At 50.4% G+C, this 21,955-nt stretch overlaps 1 protein-coding gene across 1 annotated transcript in view; it reads right to left on the bottom strand.

Moving 5' to 3' along the window:
- Positions 1-5,793: 5,793 nt before the first annotated feature.
- The window catches only part of MRPL15 (mitochondrial ribosomal protein L15), a 37,290-nt gene continuing 21,128 nt past the window's right edge, over positions 5,794-21,955 (bottom strand). Inside the window, exon 5 of the mRNA XM_082259621.1 lies at positions 5,794-6,145. Coding sequence (XP_082115747.1) covers positions 5,808-6,145 — 338 coding nt within the window. The 3' untranslated portion in view covers positions 5,794-5,807. The remainder of the gene's footprint in view (positions 6,146-21,955) is intronic.

Genomic DNA, 21,955 nt, shown 5'->3' with positions numbered 1-21,955 from the left:
AGGCCAAAACCTGGCCCTTGATGGTACTCAAGACCAGGCGCTGCTCAACCCCCAGCTGGTGGAAGGCCAAGATCCGAGCCACCAAAAAGGAGCGAGGGAGAACCCCAAGAGACTCACCCCACACAATGTACGTCTTCCAAGTACGATGGTAGCTCTTCCTAGAGGTCGATTTTCTAGCCTTTAACAGCGTAGGAATCACAAATTCAGACAAACCTACATCCCTCAACACCTGGCTTTCAACAGCCAAGCCGTTAAAATTCAGCAACTGTAAAGCAGAATGGAAGATTAGCCCTTGGGACAGCAGATCTTCCCTGAGAGGAAATCTCCAACGAGCATCAGCGACCAGCCGTACTAGATCAGCGTACCAAGACAGGCGAGGCCAGTCTGGAGCCACTAGAAAGACCGGAGTCCCTTCGGTCTCGATCCTGCACAGGAGTCTTGGCAGAAGTTAGAGAGGAGGGAAGGTGCAAATCAGACGATACTGACTCAAAGGAGCCACGAATGCGTCTGCAGTTGGCCAGAGGATCCCCAGACCGTGCCACAAACCTCTGTACCTTCCTTGGAATGTGTACCTCAGAGAGGGCTGGAATGAATGGGTCTGCCCACCTTAGAATGCCGACTACTCCCTGAACCCCTAGGAATCTTTTTGTGTCCCCTTGCTGATTGACATAGACCACGGCCGTGGAATTGTCTGACTGAAGACAAATTGTCTAAGGATCCAGACAAAGTCTGATCGCTTGTAGTTCCAGTACAATAAATCGGCAGTCTGGACTCTTCCAGAGTCCAGACCCCCTGAGCACATCTGTGCAGAGGACGCCTCCCCATCTGGACAGGCTGACATCCGTGGTGACAAGCGTCCAGTACAGGGGGGAGAAGGATTTTCCCTGTGGAAGTGCCGGAGAATGAAGTCACCTCTAGAGACCGTGGATTCTTGTCCCATTTCACCAGAATCTCTTTCCAGAGATTTAGTGTGGAACTGTGGAAACGGAACCACCTTAAAAAGGTAGACACCATCAGGCCCAGTACCCGCATGCAAGCCCGGAGGGATGACCATCTGCTGGCCAACAGAAGCTGAATTGCCTCCTGCAAGGTCTGGAGTTTTTCCAGAGGAAGAAACACTCTGGCTGAGGCCAAGTCCAGAGTCAGGCCTAGATAGTCCAGTTTTGTGGAGAGAACCAGATCAGACTGCTGAAGGTTCAGAAACCAACCAAACTCCCTCAGAGTTTGCAGAGTAATCTCCAAGTTGTCCATCAGACTCCACTCGCAGAAGATCCTCCAGGTACCCCCGTACAGCGATCCCCCACTGACGCAACAATGCTGGCACCGGGGCCAAACACATTTGTGAAGACCTGAGGAGCTGAGGCGAGACCAAGGGGTAATGCCACAAACTGATAATGCTCCTTGCCTATAGCAAAGCGGAGGAAATCCCCCTTATGTAGGGACGCCACTACCGTGTGTATGGACTCCATTCAGAACTTCTGTACCGGCACAAAGCAGTTTAGCTCTTTAAGGGCCATAATTGGGACATACCTTGCCTTCCTTCCTGGGAACTGTAACGAGGTTAAACCCCTGAAAATGTTCCGAAGTCAGAACCAGAACAATCACCCCTTGAAGTAACAAGTCTTGCACTGCCCCAAAGAAACCCCGTAAGCTATCTGGGGACAAGTGCAGGTTGGAAGGGAAGAACCTTTTCCAAGGATAAGACCGAAACTCGATCTTGTAGCTGGACAAAATGACTTCATGGACCCACTTGTCTTGTATCAGGGAGGTTCAGGGATCCGGAAACCAGTGAAGATGTCCCCCCACCCCAGATACGGGTGAGGTTGCCTCTCCATGCAGAGGAAGCCTTGTCCACAGGTCTGGAAAAGCCCGCTCGTGGCTTGTCAGACCAGGTCCTCTTGGAGCCCCTGAAGGGCTTTGATCCTTTGTCTTGAGACCCTAAGGGACGAAAAGGCCTCTTATGAGCCGAGAAGAATGGCCCACGTCTACGACGGGGCTCCTTGCCCTTGATAGCCTGCGGAAGAAGAGTACTCTTCCATCCCTGTGAGACCCTTAATGATGTCATCCAAAGAAGCTCCAAACAGACGATCCCCTACAAGGAGGAGATCAGATAAGGCCTACTTTGGTTTTCAGACCAGCATTTCAGCCAGATAATACACCGAAAGACCACTGCTGATACAAACAGCCTAGAAATAAAAAGTAGCTGCAACCAAAGAGGCTTTACAGATAAACTAGCCCCTGGACCAACTGATCCGCCAGCTCCGCAAAAGGCAGGGGGGAAGTGGTTTCCCCTCCAGGTCCCGGCGTAAAAGTTTAGCCCACTCGGTCAGAGTTTACTACACAAGGGAAATAGTAAATACTGTTATAAGTGCCGAACCAGCCACAGTGAACATATGGTGGGCCAAAGCCTCTGCCCACCTATCAGCCGGATCTTTAAAGGCTGGGGACTCCTCAACCAGAATTAGGGTAGTTCTATTTAACCTGGAAACTGGCGAGTCCACTACAGGTGGGGCCGTCCACTTTTGAAGCAGGGAATCCCCATAAGGATACTGCATAGCAAAACGCTTAGGGGCCACAAGGGTGTGTTTTGGACAACCTCACTGTTGTGTGACAATGTCAAAGTAAGCGGAAAAGGGGAACATCCTCGCCGATTTGGAGAGTCTGTGGGTGGCAAAAGGGACTGGCGCCTCCAACGCAGCATCAGCCGCATCCTGCATTTGTAAAGTTTTATGCACTGACACAATCAGTGCATCCACCAGCGTCTTTCCATGCACACTAGAGGAGCAGAGGAATCATTCTCACCATCTGAGCACTCAGGGTGCATAGACGTAGACTCAGTTGGGTAACTCGCATCCGCAGCAGCCGAAAATAATTCAGGATCGGATTAGACAGATGAGGGCGGGTGGCACTATATACTAAGCTCACCCGGAAAACAATCAGGGAAGGGACGCCGACTGCGATCCCACAAAGGGGGCACTGACCAAGGGCCCACGAATAGACTACCTACTGGACCCCTCAAACCAAAAAAAAAGGGGGGGCACCCTCCAAGGCCCACATAATAGGAAATTGCCCCTTTAAAAGGCTGACGCGCAGGCAGGGTACCCTGATGGGCCCGCAGCCCTAAAGAGGGGCAAGTACCCTTCACAATAATGGCAGCATGGCTAATATCATAAAAATAAACTAGCCCCAGTGCCAATGGAGGCGCCACGCTGGCCGGATGGCCTCGTAGGCTGCAAGCCGTGGCCTCAATTTTTGTGGAGCCCCAGCCACAAGCGCATGGATCCCAGCCAGGCCGGGGGCTTCAGTATTCTCACTGGGGCCATCCCCCAACTGAGGCACCCAACTTGGCAACATGGCCTAGTAGGCCGCAAGTTGCGGCCGCCCAGCTGCTTGGGCGCAAGCCCCAGCGGAGCCGACCACCCAGTGGTAGCAGAGGGGAGGGCGGATGCCCAAACTGAGGGTAGTGGTTTCAGCCACCCTCACTGGGGCCACCCCACATAGCTCCCAACCAGTAGACCGCAAAGCCGCAAACTAAATTTTTGGCTGGATCCAGCCGAGTGAGGTGCGGACCCACAGATGGCTCCCGCAGCCCAACAACTGCAGCAGGGAGCCCAGAAGACATCCCTGCCCCCAGGGTGGCGAGGAAATCTGCTCAACCCCCCCGTTGTGCATCAGGAAAAGCCCTGTCAGCAGCAACTCCAACAAGCCTCCCTTAAGAGCATGTGGCAAAAGCCAGCTCGTAAACTCACCCAGGGAGGAAGAGGGGACTGGAATACCCACAGTGCCCATCCAAATTTTATAGAGGCTGGGGGGGGGGGGAACCCAGGGGTCCACCGTTCAAGGGATGGGTCCACGCCCACCCCAAAACCCTCCAGGGGAAGAGGGGGGGGACAGCTACATACCATACCAGGAACAGGGTGGGCACCGCTCCTGACAGACCACTGCTCCATTGGAATGTGGGTGGCTGTCGGCCAGGAGGAACGCTGCGACTCAGGCCGAGGCCAGGTCATATGCGCTCTCGTGAGACCTTTAACTCGCAGGCCAGTTCCCATCCAGTGGGGCTATGTCGCGGTTGACCTAGCGCAGAGCTGAGGCCTGTGCGCACTCTCTCCGACCAGACTAGGGGGACCCTCTGGATCTAGATTATCCAGTCCGGCAGTTGATTGTAGATTCTAGATTGTAGATTCTCACAGGAACAAAACAACGGAAAAAGTTTCATTTAAAAGGAAAAAAAATTGCCAGGACCGAAGATCCCAGCAAGGAACTAGGTCCTTTCTCCCGACTAGGCAGAAAAAAACTGAGTGCCTATAGCTGAGAGTGGGAGTATATTCCCTGGGACTGTCCCATAGGCGTAGTCAAGCTTTTCCTGCCCAGTGTCCTACTCCTGTAGGGAGCAGTATAACCCAATAGTCAAGCAGATAAGAAGCTATGTCCGTCCATAAACGAAAGAGAAAATCTTTTAACGAATTGTTTAATCAAAACATTTTTTTTTACAATGTATTTGATTGCATAACTTACTTGCTGCTAAAAAAGCCCTGGGGGAACTAGACCAAATTCTCTGCCATTCATTTGGGGTGTGCAGCCTCTCCTTCTCAATATGTTCTTCTAAATTTAAAGAACAAAATCATTGCCCAATATGGTGTTGGACCATCTTTGGCATCCAAGCTGGCCTGAATTCTCCTGGGAGTTGACAAATTTAAATCTTGGATAGTGGAATCGGATACCACTCAAGATTGATTTCAGTGGGGGAGTTTGTTATAGGTCAAAAAACATCAGCTGATCGAGAGTATTCTGGCAGTTCTGGGGGGTCCTTTAGGATAGGCTATTTAAGGTTACCTGACCCTCTAGAACAGTGTTTCTCAACCTTTTTTCAGTCAAGGCACCCTTTAAAATTATAGACAACCTCAGGCATCCTTTAAAATTATAGACAGTCTCAAGGCACCCCATTCTAAAATGTAAAAAAATATTCTAATAGTTTTACATAATGTGGCAGCATCGACATAAGCAGAACATTATAGGTGATTTATTCTTCCAAAGCAAATACACTTTTGCACACCGGTACCGACTAGTATTTCGGCACTTCCTCAGTTTCTCTCGATCACTCAGCTATTGTGACCCCAGTGTTGACGGAGAGGGGCAGGGGAGGGTCAAACAAGGATGCTGTGCAGGCAATCAGCACCCTTATCAACACTGATGACGTCACTGGTTGTTAGAAAGCAGGTGGCTGGAAGGTTGAAATGGTGCACAATGAAAACCCATGGCTCTGTGTAACTAAAAGGCAGGTTTAATCCACCTGCTGGCTTGTATACAATCTTGGGCAACTTTTAGGGCATTTTTCCAAGGCACCCCTAAACAAACCTCAAGCCTGGGCACCCTAGTTTAAAAAAAGCTGCCCTAGAACATTACAGAAATTCTAAAGAGGCTGGGGGGGGGGGGGGGGTTGAGGACTGAACCAAACTGTAGGAGTCATTAGACACACACAGTGCAGCTCAGGATCAATCCCGCACAAGTGTCCCCATAGCAAGTGGCTTGCTATGGGGGGCACTCACAGAAGAAAAAGAGCCAGGAGTGTCAGAGGTGGATCCAAGAAGAGGAGGTTTAAGGTCATTCTGTGTGATTCTATTGCACAGAGCAAGTAAATATAAACTTATTAAAAAAAAAAAATTTAATTCCTTTACAATCACTTTAATATTATTTTTAGTGAAAACGCTGCCAAAGTAGCCATAGAAAAAAAAGAAAAAAAGAAAAAAAAAAAAAAAAAAAAAAAGAGAATTATACACACTGGACCGTGTGGCTGTTCTAGTCGCTTAAGAACTGTAATATGCCAGTAGTCGCTCATCTGTAGGCTTCAAGATCTTCTTTTCAGCCATGTTGACCACCCAACCTGGAGCAAGGCCAAAGAATATCTGCCGCGGATCCTTGCGCTGGCACAACATTTCATACAGTTCATCTTTGGTAACGTCAGGAAGGATATAGCCATATTTCCAAGCAAGTTGCTTCCTTGCTTCAGAAACCTTTATGGGATCTGCTAAGTAGCCACGTTTTTCAGCATTAGTATAATATTTCACCAAGTCCTCTGGTGGAAGCATTCTTTTGGGAATTGGTTTACCACGCATGAAAAATGGGACTGGTTTACACAGGATCTCTGCAAGGGAAATAAAACAGGTTTGGCAACACTAGAGAAATAAATGATATGGACAAACAACAAAAACCCAGTAAACACAGATTTCATCCTGTCAAAGGATATTACTCATCAGTAGTATTTATTCTAGAGCATGTTTTCATCTTCCATCTACACTAGCCAACATACATAGCAAAGTGCACATAGGACCATCTCCCTTTCCAAAAAATGAGAATGAAAAACTTCCAAGGGGTAACTACTTTTTTATGTTTCCATATGTTACGTCATACAACACTGAATCAATGTGGATTTATTTCAAAGATTAATTTCAATAGAAATAGATGGCAACTACCAAGGTGTTGGCCATTTTACTTTTTTTCCAAAGGTATGCAGTCCCCAAGACTTGAATTGGGTCACCCTCATGAAGGATCAGCTGCGAAAAAGCAGCAGAGGCTTGTCCTATAGTCTAAAGACTGAACAAACCCAAAGAAAAAGGCTGGCCACACTCTCTTCATGCGTTTCATTCACCAGGCTGGGCTTAAATCATAGAGGTGAGGAGGAGCAGGAAAGAACAAACATACTTGTTATCTTTATAGAAGCGCAACTCTTTTTTTGTTTAATTTAAGTTTGACTGTGTATAGTATCTCACGGAGGAGTTGCTGCTCTAATTTAACTTGGTTTTGTATGTATTCAATTTATAGTGCAGTTTCTTTTTTTAAATTTTGGTATTTAAAAAGGTGTGTAGCAGCCGCCCCAGCACCCCCTAATACTTACCTGAGCCCCCTCTCTATCCAGCAATGTCCACGAGCACCTTGGCCATCTGGAACTCTCCCTCCTGATTGGCTGAGACACAGCAGCAGCTCCATTGGCTCCAGCTGCTGTCAAAGTCAGTTAGCCAATCAGGAGAGAGAGAGGGGCGGGTCGAAATGATGTTACAATGTTTCAAAGAAATACCCACAAGTGCATTCATCATTAGGGTTCATAATCCATTGAAACAGTTCATTGAATATGAATAAAGTGGCCAAAAATAGTGCCAAATGTATGTGAAAATACAAAACAAAACAAAAAAAAAAAAAGTGTTCCTCTTGTCTTCTAATATTAATACAGACTAGGAATCGGCCGAATATCGGCAAGGCCAATATATCGAAGGCCGATATTGACTTTTGCCGATATATCTGCATCACCCCCGGAACTGGCGATATTGCCAATATTCCAAATAGTGCTCATTTGAGGGTAAATGATGTAACATAGCATAACTCCGTTTACAAAGGTTATTGAATATGCCACTCACATATGTACAAATTAACCACTTAAGCCCCGGAAGATCTTACCCCCATTCCGACCAGGGGGTATTTTGCGATTCGGCACTGCGTGACTTTAACGGACAATTGCGCGGTCGTGCGACGCTGTACCTAAACGAATTTGGCGTCCTTTTTTTCCCACAAACAGAGCTTTCTTTTGGTGGTATTTGATCACCTGTGCGATTTTTTGATCACGCGCTATAAACAAAAAAAGAGCGTCAATTTTGCAAAAATAACAATATTTTTCAAATTTTTTTATATGAAATTCCCCCAAAAAAAATGTAAAAATCAAAATTTTTTAACATTTTCGGCCAATTTGTTTTATGCTACCTATGTTTGGTAAAAAAAAAAAAAAAAAAAAAAAAAAAAAATCGCAAAAAGCGTATTTTGATTGGTTTGCGCAAAAGTTATCGCGTTTACTAACAAAGGGAAAGATTTTTGTCATTTTTGTTGTTTTTTTTTTTTAACGCGTAATGGCGGCGATCTGCGATTTTTTTTGCGGTACTGTGACATTGGGGCGGACAGATCGGACCCTTGACTGACATTTTTGACACTTTTGGGGTTACCAGTGACATTTCTACAGTAATCAGTGCTATACATATGCACTGTTACTGTAAAAATGCACTGGTAGTGAAGGGGTTAACTTTATTTGGGAGGGAGGGGCTGTGTGTGTCCCTAGGGGCGTGCTTTCTACTGTGATTGGCTGTGGCTTCAGCTGTAAGGACACTGATCAACGGATCTACATAGTAGATCCATGTGATCTGTGTCTTTGCAGCGAGGAGAATGACAGGCAGCTTGTTTACACAAGCTGCCTGACATTCTCCCTCTCCCCCGCCGATCGCCGAGTGACCGGCGGACATCGGGTCCGCTGGTCACACGCTGTCCGTGACCACGCGGGAGCGCGCCTCCGGGGGCGCGCGCTCGCTCCCTAGACCCTCACGAGCAAGCAACGTAGCCCTACGTTAGTTTGCCTGTGAGGGGCTGACCGCCGACGTAGATAGTCGTGCGGCGGTCGGCAAGTGGTTAAAGATACAAGCAATGAAGTGATGTCATGACATCACTTCCGGGTACGGGCGCCAGATTAAAAAAAAAAAAATCACAGCATTCAAAAACAGCCAAACTTGGCGTTTTGAATGCTATTAAGTGCAGAGGAGGGGTTTGGGGTCTTTTAGGCCCCCCAGATCCCTCCACAAGAGTACCTGTCACGTGATAAAAATAAAAAAATATATATTTTTTTTAAATGTACGAAAATATCGGCCGATACCGATATGCAATGGCCAAAATATCGGTATCGGCAACGAAAAACCAATATCGGTTGATCACTAATACAAACTGCCCTGTGAAGACGTCCAATGACAAAACGTACATGGGCGTGAGCTGGAGAAATTGCTATCACATTGAGTCGGATTGGCTCGCAGCAGCAGAGAAGTTGGAGCCAGCCCGCATATGAACCAATGCTGTTTACACTCATGTCAGTGGAGACACTTTTAAATGTGAGTGTTAAATTGTTTTAATAAAGTGGGAATATTTTTAAAGGATCTTATGCTATGCCATGCTCTTTTCTCTTCCACTGATTTCCTCCATGCCTGAGATATCCATTGAGAGCAAGAGAGGAGCATTTTAAAAGATTATTCCAGAGGGCTGCAGACTCTCACTCCCCACAAAGAAAAACGCTTGCATGCTGGTTTATCATATTACCAGCCATTCCATCTGGTGAGTGAATTCATTATAAGGAGGTGGTGGATCATATTTTTTCTTGATTTGACAAGAGGAGCACACAATTTTTTATTTTTATTTTCACATTCATTTAGCACAATTTTTGGACACGTTATTCATATTAATTCAATTAATTGTTTTAATGAATTGTGAACTCTAAGGCCCCTTTCACACAGGGGAGTCAGTCGGCAGACTCTGTTTATCTCAGCGGGGGATGGCAGCTCTGTCTCCGTGCTGTGTTCGGAGACAGAGCTGTCAGGTCCCCGCTGTTCTCTATGGGGAAATCGGATGGGAATGGACCGTCTGTCCGTTCTCATCCGATCCCATCCGCTGGACTGATGGAAAAACTGAATTTATGTAAAATCTTACCTGTAAAATTCCTTTCTCGAAGTCCTCCGACAGTCGCCGCCTCTCCATATTCGTCACAATAGGGTATTTGACTTTGCTCCGTAGAAGTAGCTAGGCAACAGAATATGTCAATATTAAAGCTTTTAACATATCCCACCCCCAGGGGGTGGTCCCCTCAGTCAATACCCTCCTACTTCCTGTATCCATACCTCAGTTTCAGTAGAATAGCAGTAGGGTACATAACAAACCCCAAAAGAGGGGCGGGGGCGGCGACTGTCGGAGGACTCAGAGAAAGGAATTTTACAGGTAAGATTTTACAAAAATTCAGTTTTCTCTTACGTCCTCCGACAGTACCCGCCTCTCCATATTCGTCACAATGGGGACGTCCCAAAGCAGTGCAAACATGAGGGGTGGGAAACGCAGCCGCGCCTAAGGCAACGCAGTCTCCACATCAGAGAAAGGAACCTTACCAAGGGAAGGAAACCAGCTGGGCAGCATGAAAAAAAACTTGCTCAACAGGAGCAACAACCCAGGAAAAAACAAACAACCTAGGGATAAAAAATATATCCCAAACAGCCAAGGGTCTAAAAACAATGGACCCCAAGGAACCGCCGCACTAAGAACCTTGCGGCCAAAGGAAGCATCTGCCGATGCCTGAACATCCACCTTGTAGAACTTTGAGAAGGTGTGAACGGACGACCAAGTCGCCGCCTACACACCTGGGCCACCGAGGCCCGACGATGACAGGCCCAAGACGTACTCAGAGATCTGGTAGAGTGCGCCTTCACAGGCATGGGGGGAACTTTCCCCTTCAGAACATAAGCCTGTTCAATGGTCTGTCTGATCCATTTCAAACAAAGAATCCGACTTGCGAAAAGATTCAGTCTATTTTAGGTAAACCTTAATCGCCCGAACAACATCCAAGGAGTGCAAATTCACCTCCTTCGGATGTTTAGGCTTCGCGCAGAGCGAAGGCAAGACAATGTCCTCATTGAGGTGAAATTCTGAAATCCTCTTCGGAAGAAAGGAAGGGTTAGGTCGCAAGACCACCTTATCCAAGTGAATGCGGAGACCTGCAGGACAAGGCTGCCAGCTTCGACACTCCGCGAGCCGAAGTGATCGCCACCAAAAAGACGACCTTCTTGGACAACATAGACAACGAGATCCTCCCGATCTGTTCAAAAGGAGCATGTTGTAACACGGATAGAACAAGATTCAAGTCCCAAGGAGGCAGAGGTTCCCTCCTAGGAGGGACCAGATGCCGCACCCTGTGAACAAATGTGCTAACCAAGGAGTTAGACGCCACAGGACATTGAAAAAGAACGGCCAGCGCAGAGATCTGACCCTTGATCGTAGCCAGCGCCAAACGCTGGTCAACACCCGTCTGAAGGAAGGACAACACCCTAGACACCGAGTAAGTGCGAGGTGAAAAACCCCCTGGACTCACACCAGGCAAAATAGGCCTTCCAAGTACGGTAATAGACCTTCCCCGAGGAAGACTTCCTCGCGTTGATCAAAGTGTGAATGACCTCAGGGGAGAGACCCCTATCCTTCAGGACCTCGGTTTCAACAGGCTGTCAAAGCCAGCGACTGTAAAACAGGATGGAATATTGGTCCTTGAGACAGAAGATCTTCTCGAAGAGGCAGACGCCACGGGGCGTCGACCGCCAGATTCACGAGGTCTGCGTACTAGGACCGGCGAGGCCAGTCCGGCGCCACAAGAATCACCGTGTGCGGTTCCGAGTACAACCTGCGAAGGAACCTGGACAGCAGTTGAATCGGTGGAAATGCATACATCAGTCGGTACTGATGCCACGGAGCTACCAACGCGTCTGACGCGTCTGCCTGAGGATCGCGCGACCTTGCCACGAACCTTTCCACCTTGTTGTTCAGACGAGACGCAAACAGGTCCACATCCGGAAGACCCCACTTTGCGCACAACATCTGGAATACATCCGGGTGGAGGGACCATTCCCCCTGGTCCAGGAACTGGCGACAATCCGCCTGCCAGTTCTCCACCCCCGGAATGTGAACCGCCGTTATCGCTGGGACGTGCGTCTCGGCCCAAGACAGAATGTCGGCCACTTCCGAAGCCGCTCGGACACTCCTGGTGCCCCCTTGGTGGTTGATGTAGGCCACCGCCGTGGCATTGTCCGTCTGCACCCGAACCGGACGGCCCTGCAGCCTGTCCGTCCAACGTCGAAGGCAGAGATTTATCGCTCGCAATTCCAGAATGTTGATCGGAAGGGAGGATTCCTCCTCCGACCAAGTTCCCTGGGCGGACAGAACGCCCAGAACACCACCCCAGCCCGACAGGCTGGCATCCGTGGTGACCACCGTCCATGAGAGAGGACGAAAAGACTTGCCCCCCGACACCGCCGGGGACTAGAGCCACCACAGAAGATCCCTTCTGGTGCGATGACCCAACGAAATCTGGAGATCCAGAGATTGCGGTCGCCCGTCCCACCTGGACAGGATCTCCGCTTGGAGACCCCACGTGTGAAACTGGGCGAAGGGAATTGCCTCGAAAGCCGAGACCATCAATCCCAAACATCGCATGCACGTCCGGAGTGACGAGCACGGAACGTCCCTGAGGGACCTGACTTCTTCCTGAAGAGTCCTGAGCTTGTCGTCCGGTAGGAAGACCCTCGCCTGGACCGAGTCCAGAATCATTCCCAGGTAGGGAAGACGAACCGACGGGCACAGCGTCGATTTTGGAAAGTTTATCGTCCAACCAAACTCCTGCAGAGTCTGCATCGTGACGGACAGGTCCTTCACCAGACCCTGCCTGGTCGCAGACCGAACCAGAATGTCGTCCAGATACCCCAGGACAGAGATGCCCTGGGCTCTCAACAAAGCCAGAACCGGTGCAAGCACCTTGGTGAACACCCGTGGAGCCGAAGCGAGACCAAAAGGTAGCGCCACGAATTGGTAATGATCCTTCGCAATGGAGAATCGAAGGTACCTCTGGTGACCCTCGAAAAATGGAATGTGAAGGTACGCATCCTTCAAGTCGATGGAGGCCATGAATTCCCCCGGAACCAGGGCAGCCACCACCGACCGCAGGGATTCCATGCGGAACTTGCGAACCCGCACAAAGCGGTTCAGAGCCTTTAAGTCCAGAAATGGACGCACCTTGCCCTCCTTCCTGGGCACGGTGAACAGATTGGAATAGAACCCCCGAAATCTGTCCCGATGAGGCACCGGAACCACCACTCCCTGAGCTCACAGGTCCCGCACCGCCAGGTGCAGATCCCGCAACCGCTCCGGAGACAGTTGAAGATTTGAGGCAAAAAATCTGCTCGCCGGCCGAGAGAGAAACTCGATCTTGTAGCCAGATTGAACGATTTCCTGAACCCACCTGTCCCGAACACGGGCCATCCAGGGTTGAAGAAAACCGAGCAAACGTCCCCCCACCCCAGAACTGGGTGAGGGCGTCCCTTCAGGCCGCATTGTTATGGGCAGCGGAGCCGGACTGGCCGGACTTCTGCTTACCTGTCCACGGCTTCTTTTGGGAGCCTTGACCTTTGAAGGGCTTGCCCTTATAGTGTGACCGAAAGGCACGAAAGGACCCCTGAGAGGGCCGAAAAGAAGCATGCTTCTTACCCGGAGCAACCTTAGCCTTGTGGGATTGGGGTAAGAGTGTGCTCTTACCACCCGTGGTCCCTTTTATCAGCGCATCCAAGGGTTCGCCAAAAAGGCGAGATCCCGTATAGGGTAGATTAGCTAAGGTTTTGCGCGAAGATTTTGTCCACAGACCAACACTTCAGCCAAATCAGGCGGCGTGACAACACCGCCACGCTGTGCACACGTGCAGCCAACGGGACTATATCCAAGTCCGCATCACACAAATACATGACACCCTGACGGATTTGATCCACCATAGCCAGCGTCGCTGGAGGGGCAGAGTCAGCCACCAGGACGCGCCTAAGTACCTGCGTCCAATCCGCGACAGCCTGAGCTGCCATAAGAGAAGCAAAAATAGCTTTCAGCATGGAACCGGTAACCGAATAAGTATGACGGGCAAGTGACTCCAGCCTCCTGTCCGTGGCATCCCGGAACACCGGGGTATCCTCAGCAGGAATCGCAGTGGACTTATTCAAAACCGCCACCGCTCATCAGTAGCGGGTGAGAAAGGATAACGCAGCTTGACCTACTTGGCACAGCAAAAGGCTTCCGTATATTGCGCCATTGTTCACTAACAGCGCACTGAAAATCCTCAGTGCAAGGAAAAACCTGCGATAATTTGCGTCTTCGCTGCGTCCCATAAGAGGCCAGGACAGCAGGAGGACAAGGCTCATCCTGCAAACGCAGTGTTTGTTTGATAGAAGCAACCAAGTCATCCATGAGTGCAAGCTCTTCAGACGAGCCAGGGGGGGAATTATCAACCCCTTCAACCTCAGCCTCCACTTCAGACCCTACAAGGTCCAGACACGAACGGGACCCCGATAAGGAGACCCCAGCCATAGCAGCCCCATCACCATCACCCTCTGAATCAGAGGAAATTGAAACTCTGGGCCGTTTTGTGGATTGAGCAGCCACAAGCATTTGCACCTGAGCAGCAAGGTTAGCCACAACAGTAGCCAAATCACCCCCCTCGGGGGAAGCAGCAGCAGTCCCCTGGCCCCCCACTAAGGTGAGAGGAAATTTGCTTTCCTGAGAATCCATGCCCCCAAAAGTGTGTTAGGAAGAAAAGGAGTACTGCCCCTTTAACAGCGCGGCGAGCGCAGCCCACCGCACACAAGCACACACCGACCCCCACAGGGATAAACACAAAACTTAGGCAAGGAATACAGGGATAAGGAAGATAAACCTGGAGAGAACACTCAGCTGCTGCACCGATCGCTGTTGCTCAGGGAAAGGAAGTGAGGAAACACAGACCGCTCCTATAAAGCCTATGGAAGGCTCCACAAACATGGCCGCGGGTGAGGGACTAGCAAAGGCAGAGCATGCAGCGCTGACATGCGGCCCGAGCGATCGCCGCCAAAATGGCGGCGCTTGGCGCCAAAAACGCCGCTCCTATCACACAGATATGGCCAGCACACGCCTGCAGCTATAATAAAAATGGCGGACCGCCGTAGCGGCCGCCGCATGTATGCACCAACATGTATAACATCATGTCCTATAATCATACAGCATGTCACACAGATAATCACAGTATTGACACTGAACAGTGTACAACAGCCCCCCTCCTTGCAGCCCACAGCAGCATTAAACCAGACAGGGAGCCCAACAGTGTTAACAGGCATGCAGGGTTACACAGTCCCAGACTGACACCCACTACACATACAGGTCCCCACACAAAGTACACTTACCTCCTGAATGGCGTGGGGAACCCGCACAAGCGATCAAGCCACTGCACATGTGACAGGGAGAGTCGCAGCCAGGACGCAGTAGAACTGCGGTGCGAAACCGCATGGCGTCCAGTGAGGTAGCCACCTCACCATAGCATCCCTGCAGCGAACAGGGATGGGTCGTTCACATATGCCAGGAAAAATACCTGACTGAACGCTCGATGGCAGGCTGGGAAGCCACTGGCCCACAACCTGCGACCAGGGGGGCCAGCCCGAGACCCAGCCCGCACGATCCTCTTCATCAGAAGAACTAACTAATGCTGACAAAAGTAACAGCTAGGTAAAGAAAGAGAAAAAACTCAAATAAAATCAAAAAAAGAAGATAAAGGCTGAGACAAAATGTCCCAGCATAGAAACATCCAGCCACTCCTGAAAGCTAGACAAAGAAACTGAGGTATGGATACAGGAAGTAGGAGGGTATTGACTGAGGGGACCACCCCCTGGGGGTGGGATATGTTAAAAGCTTTAATATTGACATATTCTGTTGCCTAGCTACTCCTACGGAGCAAAGTCAAATACCCCATTGTGACGAATATGGCGAGGCGGCGACTGTCGGAGGACGTAAGAGAAATAGGGTTTCCATCCGTCCAGATTTGACGGATCGGATGTCAGCAGACATGTCTCCACTGACATCCGATGCCCCATAGAGATGCATGGGGCATCCGTTCAGATCCTTCTGAAAAACGGACAGGCGGATCTGAACGGTCTACCTGTGTGAAAGGAGCCTAATGATGAATGGCACTTGCAGGTATTTCTTTGAAAAATTGTAACATCTTTTTGTTACATTTGTTATAGGCTTGTTGAATCAGTTTGATATATTTTAATATGGATATTTATAGAAGCACCAGAATACTTTATTACATACCCAGATAAGCTAATAATTTTTGATAAAATATCAATTTGATAATTATTCTTTCACACAGTAGGATTTATTATTTAAGAATTTTTAAGGAGTGTAAAAGTAATTATTTGGGTATACCTAAGTATACTTGCCCCCTAATATATCCCACTGACTTTCAGTTGTCATTGTAAAGAGATAATCAGTTATTCACTTAACCCGCCAGTGGTCCTAAAGGTATGGATGATTGGTGTACTGTATATAAAACACATTGATTTACTAAAACTAGAGTGCTTCCAGGTTTTTTTTTTTTTGTGGAAGCTTAATTGAACAAGCTGAAGTTAGAAGCTGATTGGCTACCATGCAGAGCTGCACCAAATTTTGCACGTTCCAAAATTAGTAAATCAATCCTACTGTGTGTATACACACACACCAATCATCCAAAACTTTAGGACCACTGACGGGTTAAGTGAATAACATTAACCACACAACGACAAAAACAAACAAAATATGCTTATTGCGATTTTTTTTTACCAAACATATGTAGCAGAAAACAAATTGGTCTAAAATGTTAAAAAAACTGAATTTTTGCAAAATCTTACCTGTAAAATTCCTTTCTCTGAGTCCTCCGACAGTCGCCGCCTCTTCATATTCGTCACATATGGGGTATTAGACTTTGCTCCGAAGGAGTAGCTAGGCAACAGAATATGTTAACATTAAAGCTTTTAACATATCCCACCCTCAAGGGGTGGTCCCCTCAGTCAATACCCTCCTACTTCCTGCAACCATATCTCAGTTTCAGTGGAATAGCAGTAGAGTATACAACCAAACCCCAAAAGAGGGGCGGGGACTGTCGGAGGACTCAGAGAAAGGAATTTTACAGGTAAGATTTTACAAAAATTCCGTTATCTCTTACGTCCTCCGACAGTCGCCGCCTCTTCATATTCGTCACATATGGGGACGTCCCAAAGCAGTGCAAACATGAGGGGTGGGAAACGCATCCGCGCCGAAAGGCAACGCAGTCTCCGCATCAAAGAAAGGAACCTTACCAAAGGAAGGAAACCAGCTGGGCTACAGGAAAAATAAATTGCTCAACAGGAGCAACAACCCAGGAAAAGACAAATAACCAGGGGATAAAAAACTTATCCCAACAGCCAGAGGTCCCCAACAAGGGACCCTAGCGAATTGCCGCACTAAGAACCTTGCGGCCAAAGGAAGCATCCGCCGATGCCTGAACATCTACTTTGTAGAATTTTGTGAAAGTGTGCACGGTCGACCAGGTCGCCGCCTTACACACCTGGGCTACAGAAGCCCCATGACGACAGGCCCAAGACGTACTCAGAGATCTAGTAGAGTGCGCCTTCACAGGCACAGGGGGAACCTTCCCCTGCAAGGCATAGGCCTGTTCAATGGTCTGCCTGATCCATTTGGCGATGGTAGAGGCCGACGCCGCCATGCCCTTCCGAGGACCCTCTGGAAGAACAAACAAGGAGTCCGTCTTTCGAAAAGACTCAGTCGAGTTAAGGTAAACCCTTATCGCCCGAACAACATCCAAAGAATGTAGTCTCACCTCCTTTGGATGTTTAGGCTTCGCGCACAGCGAAGGCAAGACAATATCTTCATTAAGATGGAATTCCGAAACTCGCTTCGGAAGAAAAGAAGGATTAGGTCGCAAGACCACCTTATCCAAATGAACAACCAGATACGGAGACTTGCAGGACAAAGCCGCCAGCTCCGACACTCTGCGAGCCGAAGTGATCGCAACCAAAAAGGCGACCTTTTTGGACAACATAGACAACGAGATCTCCCTGATCTGTTCAAAAGGAGCATGTTGTAACACAGATAGAACGAGATTCAAGTCCCAAGGGGGCCGAGGATCCCTCCTAGGAGGAACCAGATGCCGCACTCCCTGAACAAAAGTGCCAACCAAGGAGTTGGAAGCCACGGGACGTTTAAACAGAACGGCCAGCGCAGACACCCGACCCTTTATCGTAGCCAGCGCTAAACGCTGATCGACACCTGTTTGAAGGAAGGACAGTACTCGGGAAACCGAGTACGTGCGGGGTGAAAACCCCCTGGACTCACACCAGGCAAAATAGGCCTTCCAAGTACGGTAATAAACCTTCCCCGAGGAAGACTTCCTCGTGTTGATCAAGGTATGAACGACCTCTGGGGAGAGACCCTTCTCCTTCAGGACCTCGGTCTCAACAGCCAGGCCGTCAAAGCCAGCGACTGTAAAGCAGGATGGTATATCGGCCCTTGAGACAGGAGATCGTCTGGAAGAGGCAGACGCCACGGGGCGTCGACCGCCAGATTCACGAGGTCTGCGTACCAGGACCGGCGAGGCCAGTCCGGTGCCAAAAGAATCACCGTGCTGCGTTCCGAGTGTAACCTGCGAAGGAACCTGGACAGCAACTGAATCGGTGGAAACGCGTACATCAGCTTGTACTGATGCCACGGGGCCACTAACGCGTCCGACGCGTCTGCCCGAGGGTCGCGCGTCCTTGCCACGAACCTTCTCACCTTGTTGTTGAGACGAGACGCGAACAGGTCCACATCTGGAAGACCCCACTTCGCGCACAACATCTGGAAGACAGCCGGGTGGAGAGACCATTCCCCCTGATCCAGGGTCTGGCGACTCAGATAGTCCGCCTGCCAGTTCTCCACCCCCGGAACGTGCACCGCCGTTATCGCCGGGACATGAGTCTCGGCCCAAGACAGAATGTTGGCCACTTCTCGAGCCGCTCGGGCACTCCTGGTGCCCCCTTGGTGGTTGATGTAGGCCACCGCCGTGGCATTGTCCATCTGCACCCGAACCGGGCAGCCCTGCAGCCGGTCCGTCCAGCGATGAAGACAGAGAATTAACGCACGCAATTCCAGAATGTTGATCGGAAGGGAGGACTCCCCCTCCGACCAAGTTCCCTGGGCGGACAGAACGCCCAGAACACCACCCCAGCCCGACAGGCTGGCATCCGTGGTGATTACCGTCCACGAGACAGGACGAAACGACTTGCCCCCGGACACCATCGGGGACTGGAGCCACCACAGAAGGTCTCTTCTGGTGCGATGACTCAACGAGATTTGAAGATCCAGAGATTGAGGACGCCCGTCCCACATGGACAGGATCTCCGCTTGGAGACCCCGCGTGTGAAACTGGGCGAAGGGAATCGCCTCGAAGGCCGAGACCATCAATCCCAGACATCTCATGCACGTCCGCAGAGACGAGTGCGGAACGTCCCTGAGGGACCTGACTTCCTCCTGAAGAGTCCTGAGTTTGTCTTCCGGAAGGAAGACCTTCGCCTGCACCGAGTCCAGGATCATTCCCAGGTAGGGAAGACGAACCGACGGACTCAGTGTCGACTTCGGAAAATTTATCGTCCAACCAAACTCCTGCAGAGTTTGCATCGTGACAGACAGGTCCTTCTCCAGCCCCTGGCTGGTCGCAGACCGAACCAGAATGTCGTCCAGATACCCCAGGACAGAAATGCCCTGGGCCCTCAATAATGCCAGAACCGGTGCAAGCACCTTGGTGAAAACCCGCGGAGCCGAGGCGAGACCAAAAGGCAACGCCACGAACTGGTAGTGATCCTCCGCAATGGCGAATCGAAGGTACCTCTGGTGACCCTCGAAAATGGGGATGTGAAGATACGCATCCTTCAAATCGATGGAGGCCATGAATTCCCCCGGAACCAGGGCAGCCACCACCGACCGCAGGGATTCCATGCGGAACTTGCGAACCCGCACAGAGCGGTTCAGAGCCTTCAAGTCCAGAATTGGACGAACCTTGCCCTCCTTCCTGGGCACGGTGAACAGATTGGAATAAAACCCCCGAAATCTGTCCCGATGAGGCACCGGAACCACCACTCCCTGAGCCCTCAGGTCCCGCACCGCCAGGTGCAGGTCCCGTAAACGCTCTGGAGACAGTTGAAGATTTGAGGGAAAAAATCTGCTCTCCGGCCGAGAGAGAAACTCGATCTTGTAACCAGATCGAACGATCTCCTGAACCCATCTGTCCCGCACGCTCGCCAACCAGGGTTGAAGAAAACCGAGCAAGCATCCCCCCACCCCAAAACTGGGTGAGGGCGCCCCTTCAGGCCGCACTGTTATGGGCTGCGGATCCGGATTGACCGGACTTCTGTTTCCCAGACCAGGGCTTCTTCTGAGAGCCTTGACCTTTGAACGATTTGCCCTTGTAGTGCGACCGAAAAGCACGAAAGGACCCCTGAGGGGGCCGAAAATTAGCATGCTTCTTTCCCAGAAGCCCCCTTAGCCTTGGGGAAATGGGGCAAGAGAGTGCCCTTACCTCCGGTGATCCCCTTAATCAACACATCCAAGGACTCCCCAAAAAGGCGAGACCCATCATAAGGCAGATTGGCTAAGGTCTTACGTGAAGATTGGTCCACGACCAACATTTCAACCAAACCAGGCGGCGAGACAACACCGCCACGCTGTGCACACGTGCAGCCAACGGGACTAAGTCCAAGTCCGCATCACACAGATACATGACCCCCTGGTGGATTTGATCCACCATATCCAGGGTCGCCGGCGAGGCCGAATCGGCCACTAGGACGCGCCTAAGCACCTGCGTCCAACTTGTGACAGCCTGGGCCGCCATGAGAGAGGCAAACAGAGCCTTAAGCATAGAACCCGTAACAGAATAAGTATGACGGGCAAGAGACTCCAATCTCCTATCCGTGGCATCACGGAACACTGGGGAATCCTCTGCAGGAATCGCAGTGGATTTGTTTAAAACCGCAATTGCGTGATCCACTGGGGGTGGCACACACCACCGTTCATCAGTGGAAGGCGAGAAAGGATAACGCAGCTTGAACCTACTTGGTACAGCAAAAGGTTTGCGCAGATTGCGCCATTGTTCCTTAACAGCGCGCTGAAAATCATCATTGCAGGGAAAAACCTGGGGCGTCCTGCGTCCCATAAGCCGCCAAGGCAGCGGGGGGACACACTTCATCCTGCAAACGCAGCGTTTGTTTTATGGAAGCAATCAATTCATCCATGATTGCAAGCTCTTCAGGCGAGCCAGGGGGAGAATTATCAACTCCTTCAACTTCAGCCTCCACCTCGGACCCCACTAGATCCAGGGAGGAGCGGGACCCCGATAAGGAGGCCCCCGCCATAACAGCCCCATCACCTTCACCCTCAGAATCAGAGGAAAGAGAAACTCTGGGTCTCTTAGCAGATTGAGCAGCCACCAGCATCTGCACCTGAGCAGCAAGGCCAGCCACAATAGTGGCTAAATCCCCCCCTGGGGGGGAAACAGCGGTCCCCTGGCTTTCCACCAAGGCGGTAGGAAATTTGCCCTCCTGAGAATCCATTGCCCCAATATCAAATGCCGGATAATAAAGGGTTAACTGCCCCTTTAACAAGCGCGGCGAGCGCAGCCCACCGCACCACACACAAGCACAATGAGACCCCCACAGGGACAATAAAACTGACACAGGCAATGGATAAGAAGGATATAACCTGAGGAGACCCTCGCCGCTGCTGCTGCCTCGATCGGTGTATCCGGGAGAAGAGGAAGTGATGCGGCCAGGGCGCTCTATTAAAGCCTATGGGAGGCTACAAGAAAATGGCCGCCATGCATGTAGAACATGCGGCCGGAGCGAGTGTAGGCAAAATGGCGCCGAAACCGCCGCTCCACAGTACAGTAATGCACACGTTATCCATATATAAAAAAACATGGTAGATCGCCGCAGCGATCGCTGTATAGTGCCCAAATATGCCACAAAACATGCCCCACAGCACACAGCTTCTCACACTGACAAGGCTGACACACACAGTGTCACACAGCCACCCCCCCCCCTGCAGCCCACAGCATGCAGCCGAGTGATAGGGAGACAAACAGTGAGAACAGAGGCAGGTTACACAGTCCCAGACTGACACCCCCCCAGACAGACAGGTCCCCACATAGATACACTTACCTCACAATGGCGTGGGGGACCCGCACAGGCGAACAAGCCGCTGCACATGAGGCAGGGAGAGTCGCATACAAGACGCACAGAATTGGGGTTAAGAAACCGCACAGCGTCCAGTGAGGTAGCAACCTCACCAATCATCCCTGCACCGAACAGGGATGGGTCGTTCACTGCGCCAGGAGCGTTACCTGGCTGAACGCTCGATGGCAGGCTGGGAAGCCACTGACCCACGACCTGCGACCAGGGGGATCAGCCCGAGACCCAGCCCGCATGATCCTCTTCATCAGAAGAACTAACTAATGCTGACAAAAAGAACAGCTAAGTAAAGGTAGAGAGAAAACTCA

The sequence above is a fragment of the Pelophylax lessonae genome, assembly GCF_965119305.1.
Source record: "Pelophylax lessonae genome assembly, chromosome: 5".
NCBI classification, from domain to species: Eukaryota; Metazoa; Chordata; class Amphibia; order Anura; family Ranidae; genus Pelophylax; species Pelophylax lessonae.
The sequence above is the reverse complement of the archived record's forward strand: the minus strand, read 5'-3'. Positions and strand labels throughout refer to the sequence as shown.